The following is a 15,935-nucleotide window of genomic DNA, read 5'->3' as shown; positions in this document are numbered from 1 at the left end:
GATGTATGAAAAGGGTGAAAGAACACTCATAACACTCTTTCCATTGCTAAGGGGTATAGCTTTTGTGCTCCTTATACCAGTTTATGCACCACTGTAGTTTGGCCTTGGAAGCAAGTAGTTACTGAACAGCAGGCTGCCATAAATTCCAGTTCTGCAACACTCATGAGTCATGACATACAAATTTTATTGAGACTGGGTCACAGGGGTGCTGATATAATCATATGGTAATATCTCAGGCCACAGTTTTGTGGCGTTAAGTAACTATCTTAAGTGTACTTCTTCCTCTGTCAGTGAGCTTTGTTGTGACTGCTGTTCCAATGTACCAGATTGTCTGTGTATGGCACATCATTTTCAATTCCCCTGACACATTAAAACATTTTTATAGATTTTGTGAATAGTAAATGAAAATCTGTTGATTTCCTTATGTTGCTTTGAAAACTCACACACTGAGGCGCTCACAGAGTCTTTCATAGTTTGTACATTCTGATAACTGCCAAGCAACTTCGGTACATGAATCAGCAGTGTAATTACCTTTATCTGCCCCCATCCTTTTCTATGTGATATTTCCCTTATCTGTCTACCCCCTATATATTCTACCTGTGTTTGCGGCAGATACAACTGGATGCTCAGCTTTCCTGTCACAGTCCAAATCTCACTGTCAGGTTACTTAGCTCCCTACTATTTGTGTCAAGCTGCAATACATGTCCAGAACTTAGTCAGATTTAGATTAATATTTTAGCATTTAAGTCCTAAAAATAAGAAATCTGACAAAGTTTTGGCCATTAATAATGGATATGGTCAGATAGGCAATACATGCACAGCTATTAATGTTATCTGATAGAAATTTTCTAACCTGCCCTATCTGACTAAATGACCGATCACTGTGGTACAAAAATTGTTAGAATGATAATTCTAAACCCACACACAGTATAAAAATTGTACAAAGCTTTGTTTTATACAATTATATCTGCGTGTGTATGGCCAGCTTTACTGTGACAAGAAAATAAGATTTGGGCAGGGAATGCTGTAAGTCTTCTCAGTAAAGTGATGCACAATAAGATGGCACTATATAAATAAAGGATAATATTGTACAAGTGGGAGTACTGAAGCATTATCATTACTTAATGATAAACTTTCTCATACTAGAGAAAGGCATACCTCATAAATACTGTAAACAAATATTTTAAACATGGCAGACGTTAGTGTGTTACAGATGCCCTGTCATTTGCAGGGTTCTGAAAAATAACGTTTAATATGTCAAAAGATACCCCAATTGTTTCTCTTGTATTGGGGTCCCATAGAAGAGCACTAGGACTATAGAATTATTATCACCAGCCCAGCAACCGAACCGACACACGCTTCCCCACAACCCCGCTGAGCCTTTTTTTTATTTATGGAGACAGCTCCAGAGAGTCAGGCAGAGTCGGCTGGTGGGCGTGTCGTACTTTCCAGGAGGCGTGCCCGGATTTACAGCTCCGCCCCGTAGTGCTTGAGCAGGTCAGGCTGTGGGTGCAGTTAGACGGCTTGGGGCGGCTGTACAGTGAGGAGGGAGGCTGGGAGAAGGCTGCTACTCGGCAGCCCCGGCGACATCAGCGCATCGTGCTTATACACAGTGGGAGCTGCCAGTATCCTATACCAGAGAGCACAGGGTTAAATGGACCTTCAGTGCCCGGAACAGGGCAGTGTGACACCTTCCAGCTGCTGCACCCATTGGCATCAGATCGGAGTATGGGGAACACGGCGCACAAAACCTTGCCAGGTGAGCCACCAGCAAGCACCCAACCTGGCACCCTGCTGTGGGTGTAGGCGTGGGACCATGTGGGTAACAGTGGCAGTAGAAACGCATTTTACGATATGAAAGAATGACACCTGCCTGTTTCCTTGTGTTGTGTGCCGTGCCAACCACTGCCCAGGTACACTGGAACATGGTCCTAGCCCACTGCTGGATAACGCTTGCCCCTCGGCTACAGCTCCGGTATCATTAAGAGCCGCAGCTTAGCAGATTCAGGTGCCACATGCAGTGTGCCCATGCTTCTGAGTGCAAGCTCCTGTGCCAATGTGAACTAAGCCATTCACAGGGAATGCTGCCATGTGAGAATAAATAAAGACCGCTACACAGCTTAAATTCGATTCCTTCCAGTGATTCACTATCCTCCTAAACCTGTACTTTCATTTAATGCTTTGGGGATAGGAGATACTAGGGCTAAGAATTAACCAAATACACCTGGTGCTATCACAAGGGCTATGATCAAAGTAGTAGTATTACTACCACTTGGCAACTGCTGGGGGGGTCACTGCTTCTATCTGCCTGTCTATCTACTCTTAATATGCATGGCTATGTATCTTGACCTATATCTGTTTTTATACCTTCTCCATCTAATTGTGTATACATCTAATCCATCTAATCAGTATACAGGTCTAAAGCTAGCTAGCTCTCTACTTAACCAGTATATCTTCTCGGTCTGCTTTTATCTACATTTCTTAAGCTACATCAGTTGAACAAACTAATTAGTTATAGTTAAATATTCTTAGTTATAGATCTTATATCAGGTGACATTACCAGGGGAGTTAGACTTGAGAAACTCCAGATAAATGTCAGCAACCTCTGTCAAAGACTGTCACAGGATTCTGGGAATTGTAGTCCAACAGCAGAGGGCAGTAGCATTTTTGCAGTGTCTTAATTGTGGTCTTAAAATCTTTAAGGGGTCAGTTCAATTTTGTAAGTCTGCAGTTCTGTGTTGCGGGGGGGGGGGGCAGGTAAACTGATCTGCAAAGAGTCCAAGTAGAATATTCTGAGAAAAAGAATCCATGTGGTTCTGCACATTATACATGTAGTTCCTGCAAAAAAAATCTTTCTTGCACCCTGGCAGTTGTTCTCATCTTTCTACCTGGAGGGCTGGGTAGTTCCTGGATAGGGAGATGCATTATTCAGTTTATAAAGAGCCGTTCGGGGGTGGGAGGGGCTTTATTTAAACTTTTTTGTTGTTTCTCTCAACGGCAGTTGCTATGTAGCTTGGTGTGTTGCTATGTAACTTAAAGCAGTGGTTGAAATCGTGTCTGTATCAGGTTGAAACTGTTGGGAATCATGGACAGGTGCTGTATGCAATCCCCCTGATGCACAGGAATCTTACGATAACAGAAAAATAGTGCAACCCACTCTGCCAGGGCACTGGTTTTTATTTCACTTTTTCGTGATAAGCCACTTTAATTGCTATTGAATTCCATTTGCAGCTTTTTTGTTGTTGAAGAATGTAGGGAAAGTCCCTATTGTGTAAATCATGTGCCAGCTATTCCCATTATGCATTTTGTTTTTGTGATTGTAATTATGTTGGTTCCCAGTATCAGCCAGTCAGGGCAGTATCGCTACCTGCTGCTGCCATTTGTGTGGCTTTATTTCATATGAATGTCAGGTGTTTTGTATGGACATACATTGCACAGACAGTGGCTGCTTCAATATGTGGAGTGTAGCTGGTGTTCTTACATTGCACACTGTTAGGGCTCAAACATGGGGGTGTTTTACAAATGCAGTTGTAACTTTGCACTGGTGCAGTAGCCCATAACAACTGATCAGGTATTTGCTTTTCTTTCTTTAACTGGATTAGACTAGATCTAAGCTAGTTTCTAATGGCTTGCTATGGAATATTGCACTTATTCAAAACTGTGTCTCTCAGTAAGCATTTAGCCACTTACTCATTCATTCATTGCTCACTATGGCCTTTACACTCTGCAGTACAACTCAGTGAAGCCTGTTCACTAAGATGAACAATGTCTGCTGGCCTGAGGATATGATTTTATAGCAATTAGAGTTATTTTATTACATGACTTCATATGGACCTTAAAACTGTTATTTCTATTCAACAGAAACACTTGAGCGTGATCTATGAACAGATTGCACATAGCTAGATACAACGTATAAGTAATATGAGTGGCAGGCAATCACAAGGCAGGATAGAACATCACATGAGACATGTCTTAAAATGGACCATTGCCCAGTGATTTATAAAAATGGTAGAATTTAGGCATTATTGGTAGTTTTCTTGTTTTTTTCCTTTATGATACAAGCCAAACTGTGCAGGAACTTTGCAGAAAGAAGCACTTTCTACTTGAAGCTCTTTCAACTAGATTGTAAGCACCTTTATTACATCCCCAAGATGTTTTAGCCACAGTGTCATAAAAGTGCAAAGTTTCCTAGGTTTTTGTTAATCTATAGTGACCAATTAAAAGGAGCATTTAATAGTGAAAACAAACTGATTGGCTGCTAATAGTTATTAGACCTGGGCAAACTTTGTCCTCTAGGGTATCCGTGCTTCCCCAGATGTTACTTTACAATGCACACACCTCTAAACTCTGCCCTTTTTCTTATTATCCCTCTTTTGCCATTTGATTGTAATGCTTTTATCTTAGTCTATTTGTGTTTATAACCTTAATTACTCACAAGGAATTCTGACTGAACTCATTGTACTCCTGATTGTAAATGGTTTGTGGGCTTTTCCCTGCAATAGAACATGCTATACATTGCATTTAGTGACCTTGTGACCTAAGTATATTAATTGATAACTTGTTTCATGCTCACAATATCTCTGACATTAATAAGTATTGGTTAATTTTATTACTGTAATGGAATGTATCTGTACCACACCTACAAGAAGGCTATTCCATGTATTAGTTACTCAATGTGCTCTGTGTTTCGTCTCTCATAAATTGACATAGGCAATGAGACAGAAGGAACTGATGATGGGTTTAAACTGGTGCACATTCATTGTAGAAATTGAAAGGCAATTCAAAGCGGAGTCTAAATCTTTGGCTCACCATATAGTGTAGTCCCATAGAAAAGCCACTGTAAGTAGAAAGAGAGCAATCTGCAAAATAACCCTCCAATTAACCTGTGGATTGTTCAACAAATAGAGCAGGGACAATATTAATGGGGTTAATATCCCTGGGAATGGACTGAGGCTTTGGGACAGCATTTGTAGTGGGTAGAGATGATTTTCTGTTGTGGTGGAAATTATAGTCTCTGGGAAGAGATTATGGTCTTGGGAAGGATCTGTAGCTGGATAGCAGGTATAGTAGTGTGCGATTCTGCCTTGTAGTGTGCCTAATAGTAATAGTAACCTTGGGGATAAAACCTCTGGGAAGGAACTGTAACTGTGGAATAGTAGTTATACTCATGTGAGATTGTGCCTGTAGTAACAGTGGGATAATTGTCTCTGTGACTGTGGCATAGCAGGCATAGCAGGTATAGTAGGGAGAGATGGTGCCTATAGAAGCAGTGGGTTAAGAGTCTCTGGGAAGGGACTGTAGCTTTGGCATAGCAGGTATAGTAGGGAGTTATGGTGCCTATAATACAGTAAGAATAATAGCCTCTGGGAAGGGACTGGGGCTGTGGGATAGCAGGTATTGTAGGGAGAGATGGTGCATATATTAGCAGTGGGATAATAGCCTCTGGGAAGGGACTGTGGCTGTGGGATGGCAGGTATAGTAGGGAGAGATGGTGCCTATAGTAGCAGTGAGATAATAGCCTCTGGGAAGGGACTGAGGCTGTGGGATAGCAGGTATAGTAGGGAGAGAGGGTGCCTATAGTAGCAGTGGGATAATAGCCTCTAGAAAGGGACTGAGGCTGTGGCATAGCAGTTATAGTAGGGAGAGATGGTGCCTGTAGTAGCAGTGGGGGGGGGGGATAATAGCCTCTGGGAAGGGACTGTAGCTGTGGGGTAGCAGGTATTGTAGGGAGAGATGGTGCATATATTAGCAGTGGGATAATAGCCTCTGGGAAGGGACTGTGGCTGTGGGATGGCAGGTATAGTAGGGAGAGATGGTGCCTATAGTAGCAGTGAGATAATAGCCTCTGGGAAGGGACTGAGGCTGTGGGATAGCAGGTATAGTAGGGAGAGATGGTGCCTATAGTAGCAGTGGGGCGGATAATAGCCTCTGAGAAGGGACTGTGGCTGTGGGATAGCAGGTATAGTAGGGAGAGATGGTGCCTATAATACAGTAAGAATAATAGCCTCTGGGAAGGGACTGGGGCTGTGGGATAGCAGGTATTGTAGGGAGAGATGGTGCATATATTAGCAGTGGGATAATAGCCTCTGGGAAGGGACTGTGGCTGTGGGATGGCAGGTATAGTAGGGAGAGATGGTGCCTATAGTAGCAGTGAGATAATAGCCTCTGGGAAGGGACTGAGGCTGTGGGATAGCAGGTATAGTAGGGAGAGAGGGTGCCTATAGTAGCAGTGGGATAATAGCCTCTGGGAAGGGACTGAGGCTGTGGCATAGCAGTTATAGTAGGGAGAGATGGTGCCTATTGTAGCAGTGGGATAATAGCCTCTGGGAAGGGACTGAGGCTGTGGGATAGCAGGTATAGTAGGGAGAGATGGTGCCTATAGTAGCAGTGGGGCGGATAATAGCCTCTGAGAAGGGACTGTGGCTGTGGGATAGCAGGTATAGTAGGGAGAGATGGTGCCTATTGTAGCAGTGGGATAATAGCCTCTGGGAAGGGACTGTGACTGTGGGATAGCAGGTATAGTATAGTGTGTTAAAGAGAATAGAATATTGTATCTTTGATTGCACTGAGGTTAAAAAGTAACTGATCTTAGTGAAAGGCGTGAGAGTTGTTACCATTTACATGAGTACATGATATACAAATGGATATATATATGTCAGGGTAAAATGAGATCACCTTTTATTTGCTTTAGAACAGTGGTTCCCAACCTTCCTAATGCCGCAAACCTTTAATACAGTTCCTCATGTTGTGGTGACCCCCAACCATAAAATTATTCCGAAGACCATTGGAAATATGTGTTTTCCGATGGTCTTAGGCGACCCCTATGAAAGGGTCGTGAAAGGGGCCCCGACCCACAGGTTGAGAACCGCTGCTTTAGAATGACCCATTTTATTTCAGGAGTTGTACATGTGGGCAAGTGTCATATGTTATTGTATGAAGCTGCAGCTAAATTTATGTCCCTAATTTCTTTGATGGATCAGAGGACTAATTCTTCTTAGATTAAACATCATGGAACAAATATGCTTGAAGCCGTGTCTGGAGCATTTATCAGATAGAACTTATAGCAGAGCACCACAGAGCAGACATCTTCATGTGGAAATACTATTAAGTAGGGGCGGCATCTGCTTTGGGCAACATTTCATTCCTTCTTTGAGGATTATCTGTATGCCTGAACGGCTGGAGAGGGAACAGATGCAGCAGCAACTCAGCTGCTTTTGTCCCACAATTGGTACACAAGTGGTACAAGGGGAACAGCTGAGATGCCTAAATTGAATCAAGACATTGGCCTCCAGATAAGTTGCATTTTCGAGACATAATCATGCTCAGGGCGATCGATAATATTTTGATTGCAGCTAGTAGTCTATTAGAGAGGAAATACTCTGTATTTATATGCATGGATTATCTTTTTTTGGCTGTCTATGGAGAATCCTCAGAAAGAGCAGGAAGTATGGCAGCTCTCATTTCATACAGATATACATGAAGGAAATGTATTATACACAAAATAGGTGTCCTTATATTCTGCAACTTAAAAATACACTTTGTTAACAAACCCAATGAAATAAATATATAGTTATAAACACATATACACATTCACAAGCATGTCCTTCTTCGCCTTTTGTATTAACACCCTCTGTATTTCCATGTAAAAATACATGACAGTATAACTGAGGAAACCTTTTATGAAATCAATAAAAGTAATTACAAGGCATTTATTTGCGCGCGCCAGGTTAGTACACACCTTTATGTGTGCGTCGCGTTAATTTGCCCATTTACATGCATGCGTTTTGTGCGACGCAGGAACTGATGCGGCCCAGTGCCAAGCAGTCCGCGGCCCGCCGGTTGGGGACCCCTGCTTTAAATAGCATAAAATATTGGTGTGGGTTTAAGAACATATCTTTCTATAGCTATGTGTCACCTTGGGGCCGTGGCAGACGGGGATTTCGGTGGTGGGATGGCATTTTGGGGAGATTAGTCGCCCGCGACAAGGGAGATTTCTTGCGGGCGAGTAATCTCTCCGTCTGCCCCGGCCCTTAAAAAACAGAAGATTCCTGTGTCCCCAAAGACAGGAAAAGGTGATGTACCGTGCTAGCCAGTCAAAATGTTACAGGGTAAACCTTTTGAAATAAAAAATAATAATACTGCATATTTATATTGATGCTTTAGAATGGGTGCTGCCTGCTTGCTTATACTACTTAGGCATCTTGTGGCCCTTAGACAACCACACAACAGTGATTGTAGTTACATGAGGCTTACAATAGCTGCCTATGTTTAGTGTCTTCGCTGAGGCAAGCAATATGGGTGCTTCCATTAAAATATGCAAAGGTGTTACTTTCTTTTATATGTAACATCTGTTTTTCTGACTTTATGTAAACAAATAGAAAATAACTCCTATGTACAAAAACATATATTTTTAAATGTTGGTTGCTTTGGTCTTTTTTTCAAGATATTTTGTTGGGTTAAGGTAATTGTGACCGTGCCAAACATCCCTGTGTTGGTTCTGCAGAAGTGCATTGCTACAGGGAACATGTGACTTTTTCGAATTTTATAAAATGCAGTTGCACATTTAAAGAAAGGGGCATCTGCTATGAAAGGCAGCGGCAGCCACACAATGAAAGCCTCTGGCAGATGGTCTTTGTGTGTGGATAGAGGGAGCTGTCAGCTGACCCTTCAGCAGAATGTCTGGTCTTTTCTGCTTTTTTTTTTCCCCTTGCTAACCCCTTGCATTGGGCCAAGACTCCCAGGAGGCAAGAAGTTAACTATTACGTTGCCTGGAGTTTGTAGTGCATTTACTTGGATGAGCACTACACCCAGTAGCGATCAGAAGGTTTTCTTGTTGATAGAGAAGCAGTGTCCTATCATTTACATGCAACTTCTGGTTCTCCAGAAGTAATCGGCAACTCCCAGAATCTTGTTCTGAGTTGTAGCTCTACAATAACTTGAAGGTTTTATATTGCCCATCACAAAAGATAATGCAGTTTTTAGGGAAGTGTATGTGATACTGGATTGGGCTTTTGCTTTAATGGGCATGGGGATATTGTGTTTTTTGTGTCTTTTTTTTTGTTTTTGTTTAGGGGGGGACAGGGAAATATATTTGATTGAGACAATATATGGATTATCAAGAATAAGCTGTTAGTACAGATAATTTAGCAATAGAAATACACCCTGGTTTTGTGGCTTGAACCTTATACAGTAACACTGTGCCACCTACAATAGGCTATTATTAGTACTATAGCTTTTCAAGGGTGGCAGTATTGTTACAATGCTGATCCATTAAAAGTGGCCACTGGCTGAACAATGACAGAAGACCCCTCTTGTAGCCCCTGTGTCCCTCCGTGCTAATTTTCAACCTAAAGAGACAAATTTCTTGTCTTGCTTTTTTTTTTTTTAGACCAATGAAAAAACAATAGTTTTTTCTTAAAAAAAAAAATACAGCTCCCACCATTGCTAGGCTGCTCGCACCAAGAGGGAGCTCCCAGTATGGACAGCCATGTTGTTTGCCATGCATGCACATAATGAGTTTGTCTCCCCACTTTCTCATTATGCGCATGCACTTGATGTAGGAGCGGTGGATGTAATTCATCCTCTTACATCACATGAATACGCATGATGAGAGAGTTGTGGCACTCGCTCATTATGCACATGTGAGTGTTACAACATGGCTGCTCTCCTGGGGTGGTGGGCAGCCTAGCGCTGGCTATTTTTCCCTAACTGGAGTGAGGGCTTTATTAGCCCACACCTCTGGAACATAGAGGAAAATATGTTCACTTACTATACTTTTGGAAAATTATATAGCAATTAGGGATGCACCAAATCCATTATTTTAGGGTTCGTCTGAACCCCAAATCTTTTGTGAAAGATTTAGCCGAATACCGAACTGAATCATAATCCTAACTTACATATGCAAATTAGGCTTCAGAAGGGTTTAATAGAAGAGTGCTACGCTCACGATTACAAAGGTTTTTTTACGCCTGCGTTCATGTAACCAAACGGCACATGATTTTTTGGATTTGGTTCTGCCAGACACTTGGATTCAGCCAAAAAAGGAGGAATCTTTGCCTAATACCAAGCCAAATCCTGGATTTGGTGTATGCCTGGACAAAATTCCCATGTGTCATTAAGTGGAACTTGAACAACGTTTTTTGGTTTATAAGGCAGTAGTCTAAAAGTAAAAATTGAGTTGAAATTAATAGAAAACTACACACATTTTCTAATGTTACATAGTACATGTTATTGCTTGGGAACTAAACTAGACTAAAGCTTTGACATCTGTGGTTTACATTTTTGATATAAATATAATGTTGTTTATAGTCAACCACTTCTAAGTTCACACAGGCAGATCACCCTTTTAAATGTGTTGAGAGAATGGCCAGATCCACTTTGGCTAAATACCTCTGATTAAGTTGTGGTACATAATGTGTTTTCTCTTCTGTTTTTCTATTAGCTTGTTCTTTGTTCTTTCTTTCTCAGCATCTTCCTTTTCTATGCATTACATACTGGCCTGGCTGTTTAATGCATTAACAATTGGAAACATGAAAGTCTCTAATAAGCCGAATGTTTAAACCTTCTTGGCATATTTCATTCAGTGTGGTTTAGCCCGTATTATTCTATACAAAAAAAAATCTGGATGATGCATTATGTAATATTTGTAAAAAGCCTCATGATTACTTGAAGCAATAATATACTCTATATTTCACATATGTTTCTGTTTAAGTAGAAAACCCCTCTCGTAGCATTCAGCTCGGCATTCACCCTCTGAACGCCTCATAATGTATCAATAAACTAAGTCACTTTAGGGTTTGAATAACTTCACAATGATGTCTATTTCAATACAAAGGTTTTGTTTGGAAAGATTATCCTTGCACCCCCCCTGAAAAAATGCCTCCTGTGAAGGGTTGTTCAGCTCAGTTTGTTTAGTACTGGATGTGTTCAAGAGCTCTGCTAGGAGCAACAGTTAATTGTTAACTGTAAGTGCATACATAATAGTCCTCAATGGCGTGTGCAAGGCATTAGACTAACCCTAACACTCTACAATTGCCCTTCTGCAACGGCAGTTGTTAACTTGCAAAGAACAATCATTTTTATGGAGTGGTAGGGTTGCCCATTATTACATCTTCTTGTACAGTGTGCATGCGTCCTTGCTTTTGTACTGAGCGATTTTCCTGAATTCTGGAGATTGCACATGTGAACGGATTTTTATAATCAAACTTGAGTATCAGAGGGATGAGGTAGCACCACAGCATAGTCAGGGTGTGCGGACACACAGCTATATCTGGTGGTTTAGATGCATTTGAGGAAGCATCACATAAGCTGTGTGGGGAAGTATGAAAAAAAACCACAAAAGTTGTTGTCTACATACATTATCTCATTTGTGACTCTTGGTTTGTGGGTTGGATCTAAGAACTCTGAGCATGTTGGAGATCTCAAATCAGATTTCAAATCTATCTCAAACCAGAAACTAGTGGTGTTCTGTTCTTAGGAACTCCCCTTGCTTGGTTGGATTTCCACATAAAAAGAAGTCTTTTTTTTTTAACATGCCTCAGAAATTCCTCTTCTGCTTTTAAGTGTGGTGAATAAAGTGTTTTATGGCTGTGTAAATTTGAAGTTAATCTAAGATTCATCCCTGTTCATCTGTGCAGATTTATTTGGGAATCTAGAGAGTGGCTCCCTCCTTTTGCCTTTAACCCCTTGTTTGCCAAGTTGGGTCTACCTTGCAAAAATATCCTGAAACTATAAATTATGAGCCTGGTTTCCCAAAGGCAGTGCTACCATATGCTCCAAACAGGTTGGGTTTAATATTTGCTTCCCCCAAAAAGGAAGAACATTAAAGCCATTCTCCATTGCAAAGAACACGAATGGCATGTTATTAAGATTAGTGAGGGTGAGGCATCCTGGTACTTCTGTATAAAGCCTCTGTGATCTCTGACTGGCCCTGCACTTAGCTAAATATCACTGTACACATTACATAGTTACCTCAGTCCTAGAACCACATTCTAGTAGTTCCCATTTTAATAGATCCCAAACATGTTTTTCTCTTCTTGTCGACAGCTCTCTTTCTCATGAGTGGTTCTGCAGTTACAACCATTTTGTGCATCCACAACTGGCTTTAAACAGCTGTACCTAAACAATGATCATATGCTGTGCCACAGGTACACTGGATTCCATGGTTAATAAAAATATAGAGCTGGTTATGTAGGCACAAATAGCTGAGGGGCATAGTGAGAGGCATAACTAAATGATAGTATATAAGTGAGTTACTTTAACTACATGCATTATTTACTAAGGCCCTGAATGTGCTCTTAAGAGCAAATAGGTTCCAAGATGGATTTAAGGAGAAATGTTGGCTATGTGTTCCTAATTGCTGGTTTCTTTGTCAGTTGTCTGTTGGGGTGAGCCCAATGCACATAAGACAGGCCATCTCCCAGTGTATATTACCTGGTTTACATTAGAGTCATAATAAGAAGGAAACTGATGATTTTGGTCTCTTTACTGTGAAAAAAAAATCAATAATTAATTAAGGTTAAATGCATACAGTTTGGCTCTATACGAGGTAAGACAGACATCTGTTTTACTTTGTGGGTGGTTATGTCTCAATGTTTTTTGTGAAGCTCTACAATATGTAGTTTTCATACGTGACTTCTTTATAATGGAGGACTCAAGTACAGTATGTGAGTTATTTTGTTTTTGAAATTCTAGCAGCATGTCTAACAATAACACTAAACAAGCTGTACACGGTATGTTACACAGCAATTAAAAATTCTTGCAGAGTTTCTTATGAAGAGATATTCATTAATACCTTGGTTAGACACATGTTTAGAAGAAAACAAGATGTGACCTTGTGTATGCATCATAAAACAATGGCCAGCTGCATTTCCTTTGTGCTATGTAAGGCGTATGAAAGAAAGGCAGGACTTTGTTATGAGAGGGTGGTTCCCCTGATAGGGTTGGTGGCATTGTTGATTGTTCAAGTGTATTATTACATACATTATCCAGTACTCTGTGCCGGAGCAGGTTTACTAATCATGTTTACTAATCAATCACTAATCAAGGGTTATGACTTATGTGCATAAACATTTATGGGCTTATTTATCAGTTTTTGAATTTGAGTTTGTTTTTTTAAATCGAATAAACTTGCATATTGAATGTTTGCTTATTTATTAATGTGGTAAACTCATGCGATTAAAAAAAACTCAATACCTCAAATTTTTCGTGTTTACAAACTGGAATAAAACTCTAAATCTCGAATATCTCAAATTGAAAATATAACTTGACTTTGCCTATGACAACTTCCTTTGACTTTTATAAAAACTCACAAGCTTTTAAATGGGAGTTTTTGGGTTTTTTGCACTTAATAAATACCAGACATTCAAGTTCTTGGACCATAATTCAAATATGACATTTTTTTAGCACACAAAACTTGAATTGTGAAAAAAATCAAACTTGAACATTAATAAATCTCCCCCTTTTATAAAGGCATATTTGACACTATAAAACTAATTTTTGTTTGAGCAAAATAGATCTTTTCCTCAAGTCTCCTGTAGCCCATCCCTCCAAGAACCAAAGAAATGGATTCCACAAGGATCAACTTTATGAACAATTTACATTTTTATTGACCAAATTTTATTGGCAGATCCCACATTTTATTTTTTAGCCCCTCCGTCTCTTCTTATGGAAGAAAGTTTGGTTCTGCTAGTTGGTAAGGCTAAAAGCATCAGAGTGCCAGAGAAGATTTTCCATGTGCTATACTTCCTAAAAATAAATTGTCCGTGTCCATTTCCAAAATGGTCAGTTAAAAAATGTTTTGTACTTCAACCTGAGAAGCCTGTTCAAAAGATGCCCTTTGTGACATATTCCACATGGGTATATATATAGCATCTTTAGTGACAGCTGCAAATGCATATGGAAGAGCACTGAAGGCAAGCATTGTATAGCCGCTTGTTCACACCTGCCATTTACTTTGAAATACATACTTCACCGTGGTTCAGGGAACACTGGTTATCTTAGGTTTTGATGGTTCTCTCCTATTTTGGACTTTTAAGCAGAGCGTGTTCAAAACAGAACATTACATTTTTTAACAGATTTTATATTATTTTATTCAATTTATTTTTTTTGTTAAATCTAAATAATGTTAGTAAAAAATTCATGTCATCTTTTCATTGGATCATAATGACTTAGATACTTTTTTGACTTACGTTATATTCAAAATAAAGTATATAGTGTATAAAGCAGCCCCACTGTACACAAGCGTGCCCACTATAAACACTGTATGGTGTGTGCATACCAGCAACCAGAGGTATGTGGCTTTTATGAGTGGTGTCACTGCAGGGTGGATGGTCTGCAGTGACACCACATAGAAACAGTAACCAAGACCCTCAGGAAAAAATAAACAATGTGGCTAAAAAGAGCTCATGTGCATATGCAGAATCAGTAAAGGGAATGTCATCTAATCCTTATGAGGGTATAGTTCATTGGTGGCACAGAACATTCCTTACCTGAATATTTGTATTTTTCTACATGCTAGTGGAATGCCATGCTGCTTACCTCAGCAAGTGCAGTTCAGGGTATTTTTGATGTGTACTATGTTTACAGCAAATAGAAAAAAAGCTACATTTCTGCATAGTTGTCCTTTAGGAAAAACTACAAATCCCCTCCCTTCCAAAAAAAAAACAATTTTTGAGCATTGCTGCTTGCTTTATCTTGATAGATTCTCACAAGGATTGGCCGATAATTCGTTTTATATGCGAGTTTGCCTTTGCCAACAACCCCACCTTAACTGACTTGGAGGAAAAAATGTAGGCCATCTCAATTTAAAAGTAAATAGAAGCAGCAATGGCACATAATATGCCTTTCCTCTCTTTGTTGCCGTAGGGAAAGGCGTTGGTATATTTAGAACATGAATATAATATTAAGCCTTTGATCCTTCATCATTCTCCGTGCCAGGTTCATTCTCTATAAAACCCAGTGTGCAGTGGGATGAGCCCCTTCCTTTTCTTTTTAAATCTAAACATTTTTTTTTCCAAAGCGTCATTTGGGATATAGCAAGGAAACTGTCAACATCCTGAGCAGCTGCATTTTTTAGAATTCCACGATACCTCCTGAGACTGGCAGCCATAGTATGGGGATATTTTTGGTCAGACTATTGTCACTCTTTGAGGTCACTTGCATAGTCTATGCAGCCCTATCATTTGAAAAAAAAATAAGTTTCTGATTCTACAGCAACCATGGGTTTTTTTGTGAACAAAGAAACGTAAATTCCCTGGTTTACATTTTTCAGTAAAATGTTATTTGTCCCTTGATTTGCTTTCACCTTTTCTTTTGAAACCGTTGGCTTTGTAGAACATTGTACAAAAGATCTGTTTAGCTTTGTAAAGATCTAGAAACACTGAAATGAAAGTGTCTATGAGGAAAGCTACAGAGGTGACAGAGGGAAGATATCTCTGCATGCAGGCAGAAAGAGAATGAAATCAAGCCCTTTTTATTATAAAATGAAACTTCAAAGATTTTGTAACATTTTCTTGCTGAGTTTTTAAAAAGTCTACCCTCTTTTCATAAATATCCTGCCTTGTAAGTAAGTATTCTTCGAATCCAGTGTTCAGCTTAATAACCATGACTAAACTTAATTTCCACGAGAGGCAGTCATTTATTAAGAAATACGAATTGAAAAAGCACAAACAAAAACAGTTGGCGAAAAATTCGAAAAACACTACTTTTTGTCACACAAAAGCTGTGATTTTTTCTTTTTTTCAGTCGTACTCTCTGAAACCTCTGAAACCATAAAGCAAGGAAAAATCTTCCAGTTGTAAAAGGGACATCTGCCATTGACTTCTACATTATCTCAAGTTTTAGCTGGTGTGTTTTTGCAATTGAGTTTTCAGCAACAAAAAAACCCGAACTGAAAAAAATTGAGTATTAGTAAATGTTTCATTTCTGTTTAAATG

At 39.8% G+C, this 15,935-nt stretch overlaps 1 protein-coding gene across 1 annotated transcript in view; it reads left to right on the top strand.

Annotated features, from left to right (window-relative positions):
- The first annotated feature begins 1,322 nt into the window (after positions 1–1,322).
- neurl1b (neuralized E3 ubiquitin protein ligase 1B) overlaps positions 1,323–15,935 on the top strand; it is a 54,591-nt gene continuing 39,978 nt past the window's right edge. Inside the window, exon 1 of the mRNA XM_002941547.5 lies at positions 1,323–1,759. Within this exon, the coding sequence (XP_002941593.1) occupies positions 1,729–1,759 (31 nt within the window). The 5' untranslated portion in view covers positions 1,323–1,728. The remainder of the gene's footprint in view (positions 1,760–15,935) is intronic.

Source organism: Xenopus tropicalis, chromosome 3 (assembly GCF_000004195.4).
Source record: "Xenopus tropicalis strain Nigerian chromosome 3, UCB_Xtro_10.0, whole genome shotgun sequence".
Taxonomy (NCBI): domain Eukaryota; kingdom Metazoa; phylum Chordata; class Amphibia; order Anura; family Pipidae; genus Xenopus; species Xenopus tropicalis.
This window is presented reverse-complemented; position numbering and strand designations above follow the sequence as displayed.